We start from the raw sequence: 15806 nt of genomic DNA, 5'->3' as shown, positions 1-15806 counted from the left end.
ATCGATGTTTCTAACTCTCTATCCCTCTCCCTTCCTCTCTGTAAAAAATCAATAAAATATATTTTTTTAAAAATCAAGAAAGTAGAAAAATTATAGAAAGAGCAGAAATAGAAAGCAAAATGTAAGAAGGTATGAATAAGTTCATATTGAAGTTCATTAATGGAATAAACTCTGCCGTTAAAGTCAAATATGGTCATTTCAGATGCAAATGAACAAATCTAACCATATGCTGTTTATATAAACCTAAAAAATCATAAAACTACAGAAATACTTAAAATAAAGGAATGGAAGAAAATTTGCTAGGCAAATGCTAATCAAAATAAGCAAGATCAGTTACATTAATATCAGACTAAAAACACTATGACAAAAAATATTAATTGAGATTGAAAGGGCCATTCCATAGTTATTTGATTCACCATGAATATGTAAAAATTTCAATCTTTCATACAGTTAAATGGTGTAAAATAAATATAAAGAAAAATATAACAAAAGCTAAAATGGAAAAAAATATTCTCTTTATAGATTACAATCACACTGCTCTTAATTCCCATTCACCCTTCAAGACTCAGCTTTGTAATCATCTGGGAAGCTCTCCGCTTACTTTCTATCTGGATGGTTGGCCTCTCTTCTGAATGGCATAATTATAATAGCAAGGATGTTCCTTTTATTTTAATCTTGAAATTAGGGAGGAAATGGGGATATTGCCTGAATCAATCACACTTGTTTTGTGTCTGTCTTACTAGAAATAAGGGCAGGGACAATGACAATGTTGGTCTTGATCAATGCTGGTTTCCAGTGCTCGCAGTTTACTTCCCAACCCACAGGGGTGTCCAGTAGCCACTGGTGATCAAAGGAATACATCAGGGATCCTCCCCTTATGGTGTTGTCGCAAAATGATAAATTTTACATTAATCTATCTGGCTCCGTATTATTCCTTGAAGATAAAGGCAAATATATACTGTAATTTATCCTAGAAGAGGAGGCCTGGTGCACAAAATTTGTACATGGGGTGGGGGTCCCCTCAGCCCTTTGCCCCCAACTGCCCCCTCCCTGCCAGCCTGGTCACTCCAAACTGCCCCCCACCACCAGCCTGGTAGCCCCCAACTGTCCCCCCTGCTAGCCTGGTCTCCCCTCATGGCCCCTCCGCCAGCCTGGTTGCCCCACGCAGCCTGCTTGTTCAGTCGTTTGGTAGTCCCTCACTAACCCCCCTAACAGCCTTGTCACCCCACTCAGCCTGTTTGGTTCTCCGTTCGGTTGTTTCGGATGTGATGGCCCCTGGCTCTTTATATATATATAGATGACTTGTCAAAAGAAAAAATGTGACACAGATACTGTTTAAATATTTTATTCAACTGTTGTGCATCAGTTAGAAATTTAAGAACAATAAACTCCCTAAACTGAAGCAGGATTAGTTTATATAGGGCAAGAAAAGGGGTAACTGTGGTCAGTCACAGGTTGCAATTTTCCTTATCTGTAATTGCTAAAAATTTGTGGCTGGAACTATTAAGAGACTATTTCAGTTTTTCATGCCTTTTTCTAAGAATCATTGCTGCAAACTTATGCCTACAGATTTCAGAACAGTTCTTTGAGAGATATTTTTGTAATCCTTACGGTTTTTCAATGTTTTGGAAAGGAGGAGATTGTGTAGGAAGAAGATAAAAAAGGAAAGGATGCAGAAATTGAAACAAGAAAAACTGGAGTCTGTTTTTAATTCTTTTAGAGCCCTTCCTCTTGGCCAAGATGGGATCCTTTCTTCACTGGCCAAATCTGTTGGGAGAAAAAACAAAAGCACAGGATGAATAAGTTTCAAGAATGAAGTTAAGAAGGCCCCATAATGAGTTGGAGAGGCAGTATGTTGTTTGACATGTTGTTCCTTAACCATGCTTAGATCATCTGTTTGGACAGGACAGTACTGCTGGTCTTAATTAGACATGACAGAATGCATGTGATTAGTGATACTTCCATCAGGAGATAAAGAAAGGAAGACCTGATAAAGGCACTACGAGTAGGACTCCAGGGTGGCTTTTCATTGGTGTCTCTTCCAGTAGACTAAGTCTCTTGCTTGTAAGTCATGTAGAGGCTCAGAAGATGCTTCCTTTGAAAAGGCAGCTTGAATCTGTTGGTAATGAGTCCTGTATATGACTTTGATCCTTTACAGCAGCAATTTTTAACTGGTATGCCATGAGAATTTTTAAAACATGTAATACCTGACTATTCAGTCAGGGGCACTGACCTCTTTTCCCTTATATCGTCAAATAAAAAATCACAACAGCCAACACAACAATAGTCATCTGGTGTTAATGAATTAAAATTATACCTATTTTTTCCATTACATTGGCAAAAATTATAGTATTTTTTGTGTGCTGCAGAATTTTAGTAATTACTTTGTGTGCCATGAGATGATAAAGGTTGAAAATCGCTGCTTTGCAGTATTGAGCCACATCTGCTTGCCACAAAGTGGAATCTAAAATAAGAGATGCAATGTCCAATTTCATTGACCTGGCTATAACAAGTTCACTAGATGGAAATCCATGTTTGCCAGAGGAGAAGACCAGATGTCCATTAGGGCCAACTGGGGAACCTTAGGCCAAGGTAACTGTAAGTCTTCAGAGAGGTTAACAAGTTTTAATTAATTTTAAAGTACCTCTTTCTGTTTTCTCTGAGCATTAAGAATCATGAAGACAGTGTCATTTTTGTCTGACAGGCAATACCTCAAAAAGTTCCTTAATTATGGTCCAAGTAAGTTGAATACCTCTGTCAGTAGAGAAATAAGTATGGAATTCCCAAGTGACAAAGATAAAATCTACTGTTTTTAGCCACAGTTAAGAGCCTTTGCTTTTTAATAAGGGGAAGCTTTTGACCATTCAAAGAAAAGGCAGAAAACAATAATTATATATTCAAATCCCTATAATGTTATTTGAAGTCCATTTGTAAATATTCTGAAGATCCCTGAGGCTACAGGTCCTGGCCACGTCCCATCTTTATAGTTTTCCAGGGCTGAGTCTAACAGGTGGAACGTTCACTGGAAACCTTCTCTACCACATGATTAAAATTGTTCACCAACGTTATCTCAGAATAAAGTTTTCTTTGCTGTGATGAGTCATAGTATGAAAATTTTTTCACCAAATTTCATTTCAGATAGTCTGGGGAAATCAAGCAATTACCTAGGTGTCTTCATAACCCATCTGACTGGAGAGCATATCCAGCTTTCTCCCAATATGTACAGAATCTTGTGCTTGTAACATCAGATTGCACAAGATTTCATAGAAGTGATCTGGAGTGATCAGATATCATTACTTTGTTGAACTAACTGTATTTAGGTGAAAGCCATTCCATGGAAAGGAGCAAGACACATAGTAAAGCTCAAATTTGCTCACTGTACTTAATGTACCAGCAGCAGTTAAGAAATCCTGTTGTTTTGACAGGTACCATGTGGAAATCATGAACACACCAAAGCAAGAGCTGTAGTTTGTGTGTATGTTAACTCTTTTATCCCTTGCTACCTGCCAGGCTTAAGTCATGCTTATAAGTTTTGCTGACTTGACTTTAGGAAAGGGATTGGATGTTATAATATCTTAGGAAGTAGTGACAGCATAGTCAGCTTGAAAATATTCTTGTTCGGTCTTAGATATGACCCATCTACAAAAAAATTTTATGTCTGGATCTTATAGAGTGGTTTCAAGGAGATCAGAGTGAAGCATAGAAAATTCTTCGGTTAAAGTTAAATGATCATGATCTTCTCCCTCCTCTGCTAGAGGGAGTAAGATAGCTAGATTGAGAGGTGTGATGCTTATGTATGGTGATATGAACTGGGAATAGAAGCAGCAATTCACAGGAAGTGAGGCCAATTTAAAATATGGTGGAAAAATTTGAATACATATTTCACCAAAGAAAATATACAGATGGTAAATAACGTATGAAAAGATGGTCAACATCATTAGTCATTAGGAAAATACAATTTAAAACCATGATGAGATAATACGATTCACCTATTCAAGTGGCTAAAATTAAAAAGACCAGCTATATACCAAGTGTTGACAAGAATGTAGAAGATCTGGAATTGCTAATGGGAATGTTAAATGGTATAACTACTTTGGAAAACAGTTTGGTAATTTCTTTTTTTCCTTTTTTTTTTCTTTTGTTAATCCTCACCCAAGGATATTTTTTCCATTGACTGTTACAGAAAGTGGGAGAGGGAGAGACAGAGAGAAACATCGATGTGAGAGAGACACATCAATTGGTTGCCTCCCACATGCTCCCAACCAGGGCCTGGAGGTTGCAACCGAGGTATGTGCCCTTGATTGAAATTGCACACGGGACCCTTCAGTCCACAGGCCAATACTCTGTCCACTGAGCAAAACCGGCTAGGGCGGCAATTTCTTAAAATGTTTAACAAATACCTACCATATTATCTAGCCATTCTACTCCTAGATAGTTACTCAATATGAAAGGAAATATAGCCACACAAATAAATGTACACAAATGTTCAGAGCAGCTTTATTTGGAATAGCCAAAAACTGGAAATAACTCAAATGCCAGGTGAACAGATGAATAAGCTGTAGTATATCTATACAATCAAATACTACTCAGCAATAAAAAGTAATGGATTATTAATATACACAACAACATTAATGAACCTTAAAATATGCTAAGTGAAAGAAGTCAGACTTAAAGGACTACATGATGTATGATTTCATTTATAGACATTTCTAGAAATTGCAAACTAATCCATAGGACAGAAAGCAAGTGACTGGTTGCCCACATAAGAGGCAGGGGAGATAGAAGGGATTACAAAAGTCAACCTGGAGGAGCGCCTCCTGGAAATTTGGACAGTGAAATAAACAATTATAGTATTGGATTATAATTCATAGAATAAAATAAATATTCACCTATTCACAAAAGGTACAACAAAAATCTAAGTTCCCAGAAAGATTGAAAATAAAAGAATGGAAAAATTAAATATGGTGAAAATGGTAAAAGTTATGTTTTATATTTATATTTAACCACAATAAAAAGAATGGAAAAAGGATATTCTGATTTGCTCATGTCAGAAACACTTGGCCCCTTCTTTTGTGCTATTCTTGACTGCTTTTTTTCTCTGACATGCTATATCCAACCCATCAGAAAATACTGTCGGGGGTCTACTCTGAAGATGAGACACTAACAAAAGCAATTCTATATTTATAAGACTTACAAGGTCTCACTCCTATTTTAACCTTGTGTACAGTAAGTGAAAGCATCTATAGCTTCTCTCCGGCACGAGTTCTCCCATGTTTCCTAAGGGAAAAGGAATCATCAAAGACTTTCCCACAAATCTTACATTCCTAGGGTTTCTCCCCAGTATGTATTATCCTGAGCCCTCAGACTGGAGTCTTTTTCCAATTGATTATACTCACAAGGTTTTCCTCCAGTGTAAATCTTCATGTGACTCCTAAGGGATGTAGGAAAACTAGAGGCATTTTCAGCCCAAAATTCATAGAGTTTCTCTCCATTACATGTTCTCTTCTGCTTTTTAAGGTAAGAGTTTTTGCTGGAGGCTTTTCCACATTAATTTAATTCATAAGATTTTGCTCTATTGTGAATTCTCATGGATGCCTCATGGATATGCTCATGCTAAAGGTCTTTGTACATTGAATACACCCAAATAATTCCTCCCCAATGTGAGTTTTCACATAATTCTTTTTTTTTTTTAGGTGTCAGAAAAGTTACCACAGGGATATCACATAATTCTTAAGAGAGGGGATATCCCTGAAGCCTTTCCCAAAGTTATTACATTCAGAGGCCTTCACTCTGATGTGTATTCTCCTATGTTAAGGTTAGCCCTCATGTTAAAAATTTCAGAAGAAATATTATATTCATTGGGTTTCTCTCCAGAATAGTCTCCCCTGTTGATGAAGAGATGAGTGATGACTGGACAAAGTTTTCTATTCATTACCATCATAGAAATTATCCCCTTCTGTTATATGTCTGATAGACATTATAATATATATATATATGGTATATAAGGCTAATATGCAAAGTGTCCCCTCAGGAGTTCAACTGGGAGACCGGGAGTTTGATCACTCACTATGACATGTGCTGACCACCAGAGGGTGGTGTGGAACAAAGAAAGGCCCAGGCCGGCAGCTGGAAGGCCTCGATCGACCCTGATCCCCCGCCAGGCGTAGGGACCCTAACCGTGCATGAATTTTGTGCATTGGGCCTCTAGTCTTTAATAATTTATTGTGTATGCATGGTTCCTGCCTTAAGATTTTTTTTTCAAGTTGAAATGGTAACTCTTCTGCAATAAGGCTCTATCATGCAGAGATTTTTTTTGGTAATTTTTAAAGCTGAATTATTTTATAAAGGCTTAATATCAGATTCAAGTTAATGAAAATATTTATAAATAAATTTCTAGCGAAAAACATGTTTTGAGCTATTATGATATTCATAGTATCTTTCCTAAGACACTGCTTTCTCCCAAGTGAATTCCAGTTACCTAAATGGCTTTTCTAGTTCTTAGATGGTGCGTTAGTTTCCTGTTGCCTCTTTAACAAGTTACCATAAACTTGGTGGCTTAAAACAATACATTTTTAAAATCTTATAATTCTGGAGGTCATAAATCTGAAATAAATCTCACTGGCTAAAATCAAGGTGTTGGCAGGGCTGGTTCTTTCTGGAGGCTCTGAGGGGAGAATCTGTTTTCTTGCCTTTTCCAGCTTGTCATAGATGCCTGTATTCCTTGGCTGAGGGCCCTTCCTCCATCTTCAAAGCGGCTTTTGTCATCACATCACTGCCTCCACTTCTGTGATCAAATCTCCCTCAGCTTCCCCACTTAAAAGGACACTGGTGATTACAACTGGAGAATCCAGCATAACCTCCCCATCTCAAGATCCTTAACTTAATCACATCTGCAAAATCCCTTTTTTGCCATATAAGTGAACATTAAAGAGAATGTAATGTAACTTCTCCCCACCTCCCAACCTGGCAGCACAGTCTTTGCTTTCCCAAAGACGTTTTCCCCAGAGATTACAACCTGGACATCATTAGGGACCACTACTCAGCCTGTCACGCGTAGCTTTTCTAATTCAGGGCCTTTCCAATATTAAGGCCACAGTATCATCCCTTGTGACTTTTACCATGTCCACATAACTGCATAGCTGCTCCCTAAATATGTCCTGCTGAGAAGTTGACCATGGGTGTTTAAGTAAACTCCCCACCTGGAAGAAATATGATAAATATTAAAAATGTGGAGCACGCCCTAACCGGTTTGGCTCAGTGGATAGAGCGTCGGCCTGCGGACTGAAGGGTCCCAGGTTCGATTCTGGTCAAGGGCATGTGCCTTGGTTGCGGGCACATCCCCAGTGGGGGGTGTGCAGGAGGCAGCTGATCGATGTTTCTAACTCTCTATCCCTCTCCCTTCCTCTCTGTAAAAAATCAATAAAAATATATTTTAAAAAAATGTGGAGCCCGGCTGGCATGTTCAGTGGTTAAGTATCAACCTATGAACCAGGAGATTGTGGTTCCATTCCCAATCAGAGCACATGTCTGGGTTTTGAGCTTGATCCCCAGTGTGGGGCATGCAGGAGGCAGCTGATCAATGATTCTCTCTCATCATTGATGCTTCTATCTCTCTGCCTCTCCCTTCCTCTCTGAAATCAGTTATATATATTTTAATGTGGAGAGCGCCTGGCCAGAGTGACTCAGTTGGTTGAGTGTTGTCCTATGCACCAAAAAGTTGCTGGTTCAATTCCCAATTCCTGGTCAGGGTACATACCTGGATTGCAGGCTTGATCCCTAGTCAGGGAGGGTACTGGAAACCAATCAATGTTTCTTCCTCACATCTATGTTTCTCTCTCTCTCTCTCTCTCTCTCTCTCTCTCTCTCTGTCCTCCGGTGAGGATTTAAAAAACAATTTTGCCCTGACTGGTTTGGCTCAGTGGATAGAGCATCAGTCTATGAACTCAAGGGTCCCAGGTTCGATTCTGGTCAAGGGCATGTACCTTGGTTGCGGGCACATGCCCAGTGGGGAGTGTGCAGGAGGCAGCTGATCGATGTTTCTCTCTCATCGATGTTTCTAACTCTCTATCCTTTCCCTTCCTCTCTGTAAAAAATCAATAAAATATATTTAAAAAATAAAAAACAATTTTATGTGGAGGAAGAAATGCCAGAATAAAGTCATCATGGGTGTCAAAAGGTACAAACTTCTACTTACCTCCCAACCTGGCAGCACAGTCTTTGCTTTCCCCAAAGATGTTTTCCCTTCCAGAATTTCAACAGTTCCCAAGAGGTTTCCCACTTACCAGGTGGATCTGCCCTGAGAACCTTCCCTCCTTCAGGGCCTGGGGAAAACACCAAACAGACCCCTCAGTCTCTCTCTTTCATCACATTCCACCTGGCCTGGGCAGAAAAGGGCAACTCCTAACAACCACTGCGTTAACCACTGGTACAACAGCTTCCTGGTGCCTCAGTTTCCCATCTGTAAAATGGGTACCCATGGCCATTGGTGGGATTCTTTGGAATGTCAAGGGGCAGAGGTATAGAGCACAAGCCACAGCAGAAACTGCTTTTTATGCATTTTTTACCAGGACCACTTTGGAAACAGGCGTATTTCCTCCAGTTGGTTTTATTTTTTTTAAATATATTTTATTGAATTTTTTACAGAGAGGAAGGGAAAGGATAGAGCGTTAGAAGCATCGATGAGAGAGAAACATCGATCAGCTGCCTCCTGCACACCCCCTACTGGGGATGTGCCCGCAACCAAGGTACGTGCCCGCAACCAAGGTACATGCCCTTGACCTGGATCAAACCCCGGACCCTTCAGTCTGCAGGCCGATGCTCTCTCCGCTGAGCCAAACCGGTTAGGGCTCCTCCAGTTGGTTTTAATGAGTGGCAGGCAATATTGCATCACATGCTACACAGTTCAAGGTGAGAATTTTCTAATAAACCTTTCTTTAAAAATGAAGAATCTTGAGCCATAACCCAGACCTCCTGGATAAAAAATGAGCATTATCCTAAACAAGATCCTCAGGAATTTCAGGTACATGGTTAACTTGCACAAGCACTAGGCGGGAACTCCGCCTAGCAAATGAATTGTTCTGGTCCATTCAGATTTCCTGTAGCTCCTCCTGCTGGCCAAACACCCATGTTTCAAGCCTCAATGCCTGTATTCAGGCCATTACTTCTATTTATTAAATCCATCCAGCTATCTACTAGTATACAGAACTTGCTACATAAAGGTACTGAGGATTCATCAGTGAGGAGTCACAATATAGCACATATGGAGAACTTACATTCTACTGGTGGAAGTCAGAAATTAAACTAATAATCAGTTATATACCAGGTGGTGTTAAGTTGTATTGGAAAAACAAAGCAGGCTGAGAAAGTATGAGGTGACAAAGACATGCACACATCCAAGAGTATTTGTATTGAGAGGCAAGACTGATTCTGAGTCAGATAGGAGAAATAAATAATTATCTTTTTGAGAAGAAAGATAAATAACCATTTTACAGAGCATTATAAATTGAAACCTTGCTTGCTCAAAAAATTGTTATTGAAATCCCAAAGCATTAGAAAGAATTAGAATGTCCTGGCTTTGCAAAATCTCAGGAAATGTTGCTGATATTGGTTTACTTCAACTTACCCTAACTAGGAGGTGCTGGAGTCAAATAGTTCTCGGCCCTCTCCACCTGCAGAGGGCAGGACTTGGGTCTCCTCCCAAGATGGAGAGAGGCAGGACAATGAGTATCTAAAGAGCCCCCATACCAAAAATACTTTATACTGTCACCAGCCCCTACCTGTACTCCAGTCTAATCAGAAAAACCATCAGAAAAAAAACCCAGATTGGGGGACATTCTATAGGTTGCCTGGCTAATACTCCTTAAGACTGTCGAGATCATTAAAAACAAGGAGGGAGGGAGAAATTGTTGCAGACAATAGGAGACTGGTAACTAAATGAGGCATGACAACTAAATGCAAGGTGATACCTAGATTGGATTCTAGACCAGAAAAATAGCATTAATGGGGAAAAACCTGGTGAAATTAAAATAAAGTTTGGAATTTTAGTTAATAACAATATATTACTGTTGGTTTCTTCATTCTGACTAAGACACTGTAACCGTGAGAATTATAACCCACCCCACCATTTATTCACATAAACATTGTTTCTGTAAATGCTGATGATTCTCTTCCAGGAATGGATTAAGCCATTTGGAACACATTAAGCTGTTTGACATCACAGAGAGATTTTCATACAGACCCTGGGAAACTGAAGGACTTGTTACAAGAAGGAGAGCAGGCCCTGAAGATAAGGCAGCCTTGAGCCCAGATCAAGGACAGAACCTATCTGAAGGGACAGAGCGTTCAGGGCTAATCTATGAAGCATTCCAGGGCTAATTTTTGCAAGGGCAATGAAAGAAGGCAGACCCTGGGAACTCACTAACTTTGGATTTTTTCCCATCCACTAAGCCTGTATAAGAATTTTTTTAAACAATTATATAAAGACGTTCATTATCCATCACATATTCCTTTCTTTTTAAAAAAAAAATATATATTTTATTGATTTTTTTACAGAGAGGAGGGTAGAGGGATAGAGTTAGAAACATCGATCAGCAGCCTCCTGCACACTCCCTACTGGGCATATGCCCACAACCAAGGTACATGCCCTTGACCAGAATTGAACCTGGGACCCTTCAGTCCACAGGCCAATGCTCTATCCACTGAGCCAAACCGGTTAGGGCCCTATATAAAAAATTGTTTGATGCCCAGCTGGTGTGACTCAGTGGTTGAGTGTTGACCTATGAATTAGGAGGTCACGGTTTGATTCCCAATCAGGGCACATGCCCAGGTTGTGAGCTCGATCCCCAATAGGGGATATGCAGGAGGCAGCCAATCAATGATTCTCTCTCATCATTGATGTTTCTCCCTCTCTCTCTTCCTTCCTCTCTGAAATCAATAAAAAAATATGTGTTTTTTAAAAAAGAAACTAAACATCACAGGGATCTACTATTTGAGCAAACATCTGATTATGTCAATGCATTAACCACAGATACCCATGGAAAGGAGGCAATATTTCATCTGCTATGAGGAATATTAAAGGAGAAAAGTGATTTTTTCCCTAGAAGTGAGAAAAGAATGTTAAACAGAAGTAACAGCCGTAACCGGTTTGGCTCAGTGGATAGAGCATCGGCCTGTGGACCGAAAGGTCCCAGGTTCGATTCCGGTCAAGGGTAGGTACCTTGGTTGCGGGCACATCCCCAGTAGGAGGTGTGCAGGAGGTGGCTGATCGATGTTTCTAACTCTCTATCTCTCTCCCTTCCTCTCTGTAAAAAATCAATAAAATATATATTTTAAAAAAATAAATAAACAGAAGTAGCATGTGAAAAAAACCAACAACAAAGAAACTAGTCCCTTAAATAAAGGCACCATTAATAAGAGAGAGTAATAATATACTCATTTATTAAAGCTTTAAACTATTATCTTCCATTGTTTGGAATAATGCAATATCACTTCATTCTTATGCATCACAATCATCACATACACAGTATGTCTGAATACATATAAAATACAGACACTGCATGGTGACTTTATTTTTGGAACAAAACAAGAGGCAGGGTAACCGAATATATAAGTCATTCGTATTTAAACTGTTTATACTGGCATAAATTTTCATTAAGCATACTAACATTTTTAAATAATGCAATCAAAAATCTACTTGCAAGAAGGAAAATACTTTTTTGTTGTTGTTAGCCCACCATTTTTATTGAGCACCCACTGGGCTCTGTACCTTGGGAACACAGAGGTGTACTCAGCCCTGGCCTTGCCCACCGGGAGCTTACAGTCCAGCCAGCTGGGCCCAGGGAGGGGGGTAGGACAGGACACCTTGCTGGGGCCTCACCCTGTTGTCTTAACAGTGACTTCTTTAATAACACCCACAGCTTCTCACGTGGCGCCACCCAAATCAGTGCCCAGGTCATCATGGGTTTAGTGACACCCTCCCCCTCCATCAGCTCTGTCTTTTTGCCCCTAGTGCCCTGGTCCCTCGCACAGGCTCTTGGACTACCAGTGATGGCAAACCTTTTGAGCTCGGCGTGTCAGCATTTTGAAAAACCCTAACTTAACTCTGGTGCCGTGTCACATATAGAAATTTTTTGATATTTGCAACCATAGTAAAACAAAGATTTATATTTTTGATATTTATTTTGTATATTTAAATGCCATTTAACAAAGAAAAATCAACCAAAAAAATGAGTTCGCGTGTCACTTCTGACACGCGTGTCATAGGTTCGCCATCACTGGACTAGGCACTGGTGGGAGGACTCCCACCTTGGAGAGGATGCTCAGCAAATCCTCATGAAATGGTGGGAACATGACTGACAGTGGGGCTCTCGCCCTGTCTTGGGCACCCACTCCTGGGATCCGCGGACCCCTCCCTGAATCTTTGCAGGCTCTTCCTACTTTCATGGGGAAGAACAAAGGTCTTAAGAACAAGTTGCTTTCAGTAACCAAACCTGAAGAGCAACAAGAAGCAGTTTGCAAGAGAAATTAGAAAAGGTGTTTCCTGGTGCTTAATCAGCTGTCATGCCTTGATTTTTCTGCTGCTGTGACATGGGCCGTGCTCACCTCCCATTGGCACTGTCTCTGCATTGGGCCTCCTTGAGGCCACTGGGCACCCTCATTCTGGCCCCACCCCTTCCTCACACCTGGCACATAAACCAGATTCGATTAATGCTCGGGGAAATAAATCTTCCCCAAGCCCACCTAGTGAAGCTCCCACCCCTAACAGCACGGAGCTCTAGCTGCATCCAGTCCCTATAAGTGGAGGCTTTGGAGAGTAGAGTCCAGGAGTGGAGGTGATGGCTCCCCGGCCTGCAGAGCCCTCAGGTCATTGCTTCTCTCTGCCCAGAGGTTCCCAGGCAGAGCTGGCAAGCAGACAGGCCAAGGAGGGCTGGGAAGGCGGTGACCAGTCAGAGCAGATGACTGCACCTGGTTCAGGTGAGCTCTCAATGCTGAGACAGGTGTGTTGGCTGCCTGGGCACCTGGGGCTGTCCCAGGCCTAGAGCTACTTCCACCAGTGGGGGTGGGGGACTTCTCTCCTCTGTAGCCACCCACCCCTTCTCCTCCAGCACAGACACCCTCAAGTTGGGGGTGAGACAGGGCTTCTTCCCTTATTTCCTCAAGCTGAGCTCCCCTGGCCTTCAGTCAGCCACACAGATCACAAACATCCGGGCTACGCCCTGGCTGTGGGTTCTGAGCTGGGTTCCCAAGACAAGGTGGGAGCCCCACTGTTGGTCGTGTTCCCACCATTTCATGAGGATTTGCTGTGGTAGGAACAGCAGTTCCCAGGGGCAGTCAACAGGGCCCATGGACCGGCCAGGGGCCTACCAGGGCCATCAGAGGCACAGACATCGAGGGTAGGGGGAACCGGGGGCAGAGGGGGAGGTGGATGGCGGGGAGGGCAAAGGTGGGCTGCTGGGAGTCCCGCAGTGCACCCGCCACAGGTGCTCCAACTGGCGAGAGCTCAGGATGGGCTCCAGGGCATGGTGGGTGGGCTGCATGTGGGTCAAGTGCTGCCACCAGGCAGGACACAGGTAGCTTCTGTAGGAAGTACACGGTCATTTCCAGGATGTCCGCCTTCTAGCTTCTAGTACCTGGGGCTCTCCCTGTCCAGCATCGGCAGGATGAGCCCCTTGAGCTGCCTCAGGCTCTCATTGATGCACTTCTCCAGCAGCAGGTCCAGGCTGACACCAGGGAGACCCATGTGGAGCAGAGATTGAGACCCCAAGGAGGTCCCCTGAGTACGCTGCCTGAGCCGGTACCAGTGAGCAAGAAAGAGGCTTCTTGAACGGCTAGATGAGGAGCTTGGCAAATCCTCTCCCCAAAAAGCAATTACGAAAGTGGACAAAAATGTCAAAACAACCAGTTAAAGACTTGAAATTGACCAGAGTCATACAACAAATTGAGAAGTGCTTATTCAAGAAAGTCTACTGAATCTCAGCAAGAATGGTGAGAATCTGTTTTGTTTTAACCTGGAGCTTTTCCTCTCCCTCCCCCTCCTCCAGCTCTGAGACACAGACGTTACACCAGAAATGAGCAGACCAAAGGACAAGCATCTCTTCTGCAGGAGAGGCCTGACTTTGTTTAGAGCAAAGTAAGGAATTCCATGCTAAGGGCATTATCAAAGACAGCGATTTGAGTGGCTAACATTCAGGAAAGGCCAAGAGCACAGCTAGCTGATCTCTCAATACTGATTGGGGCAAGCAATAAACCAACATGTCAGCCATAAATTCAATGAGACCCAGGGAGTGAAACAGACAAGAAAGGCTGTGATGAGTTGCTACTTATCACCAGAGGTCTTGAAGACTGTGCACACACGACTAAAGGACACAAAGAGATATTCCAACAAAGAGGATGTTAGGGATAGTGGGAAGAGGGCGAGTCCACAGTGACTAGAAAGGGTAGCAGATAATCACAGTGAAAGAATATTTCTGTATTGTGGTAGAGCAGTGGTTCTCAACCTTCTGGCCCTTTAAATACAGTTCCTCATGTTGGGACCCAACCATAAAATTATTTTCATTGCTACTTCATAACTGTAATGTTGCTACTGTTATGAATCGTAATGTAAATATTTGATATGCAGGATGGTCTTAGGCGACCCCTGTGAAAGGGTTGTTTGACCGCCAAAGGGGTCGCGACCCACAGGTTGAGAACCGCTGTGATAGAGGATACTTGAATCTACACATGTGATAAATAGCAGAGAACTATATACATACATTGCACTGATGTCAGTTTCCTTTGACATCATACTAAGTAACATAAGATTTAACCATTGTAGCAAACTTGGTGAAAGGTATACTGAAAACCTTCTGTGCGATTTTTTAAAATTCTAGCGAATATGCAATTGTTTTTAAATTTTTATTTTTTAATATATTTTTACTAGGGGCCCAGTGCACGAATTTGTGCACCTTGAAAGGAACTGTGGGCTGTGAGGCTGCGGTGGGCACAGGGGTGGGTCTCGGCCCATCCTCCGTGCCCTCCCACCACAGCCCTCCCCCATCCCCTGTCTGCCGGCAGCCCCACTCCCACCACCACTCCCACACAGCACGGAGCAATTGGGGCTGGCGCCAGCAGCGGGTGCAAGTGGTGGCTGCTGCCCTGATTATCCCTCAGGAGCAGGGGAAGGTGGAGAAGACGGTGCCGAGCAATCGGGACCAGCGCGGCCACCGGCAGTGGGTGTGAGTGGTGACTCTGGTGCCAACTGCAGATGCGAGCAGCGCTGCCCCCAGAAGTGGGTGCAAGCGGTGACTCCAGTACTGGCAGCAGGTGCAAGCAGGGCCATCACTGGCAGCAGGTACAAGAGGCAGCTGCCGGCCTGATCACGCCCCTCAGAAGCAGGGGGAGGTGGAGAAGCCCTAGGGGCAATCGGGGCTGGCAGCCACCACTCACACCTGCTAACAGCGCTGAGCGATCGGGGCCAGCGCTGGTGTGAGTGCCTGGCGGGACTGTGGCACACAGGAGCATAGAATTTTCAGTAACCACCAGAGGCTCGCCCCAATGACAGCAAACGGCGTCCCACCTTGGTCTGGTACCTCTGCTCACCTGATCCACCATCCCGCCACGGCCAATGCCCATCATGTTCCGTGCTCTGCCGCCTGCTGCTACCACCCACCATGCTCTGCATGCGTCCCCTGGTGGTTAGTGCACATCAGAGCGACCGCTTGTTTGGTTGTTCCACCATTCAATCTATTTGCGTATTAGGGTTTTATATAGAGAGATTATTGATAGTATTACAGATATCTCCCAACCCCCCCTTTGCCCCCTCTCCCAAC

At 42.7% G+C, this 15806-nt stretch overlaps 1 protein-coding gene across 1 annotated transcript in view; it reads right to left on the bottom strand.

The window, feature by feature from the left end:
• The window catches only part of LOC102245137 (CXXC-type zinc finger protein 1-like), a 23949-nt gene extending 10211 nt beyond the window's left edge, over positions 1–13738 (bottom strand). The window contains 1 exon segment of the mRNA XM_014543483.1: positions 13629–13738. Coding sequence (XP_014398969.1) covers positions 13629–13738 — 110 coding nt within the window.
• Between the last annotated feature and the right edge of the window lie 2068 nt (positions 13739–15806).

Source organism: Myotis brandtii, unplaced genomic scaffold (assembly GCF_000412655.1).
Source record: "Myotis brandtii unplaced genomic scaffold, ASM41265v1 scaffold327, whole genome shotgun sequence".
Lineage (NCBI taxonomy): Eukaryota > Metazoa > Chordata > Mammalia > Chiroptera > Vespertilionidae > Myotis > Myotis brandtii.
Note: the sequence above shows the minus strand (reverse complement) of the source record. Positions and strands in the feature narration are given on the sequence as shown.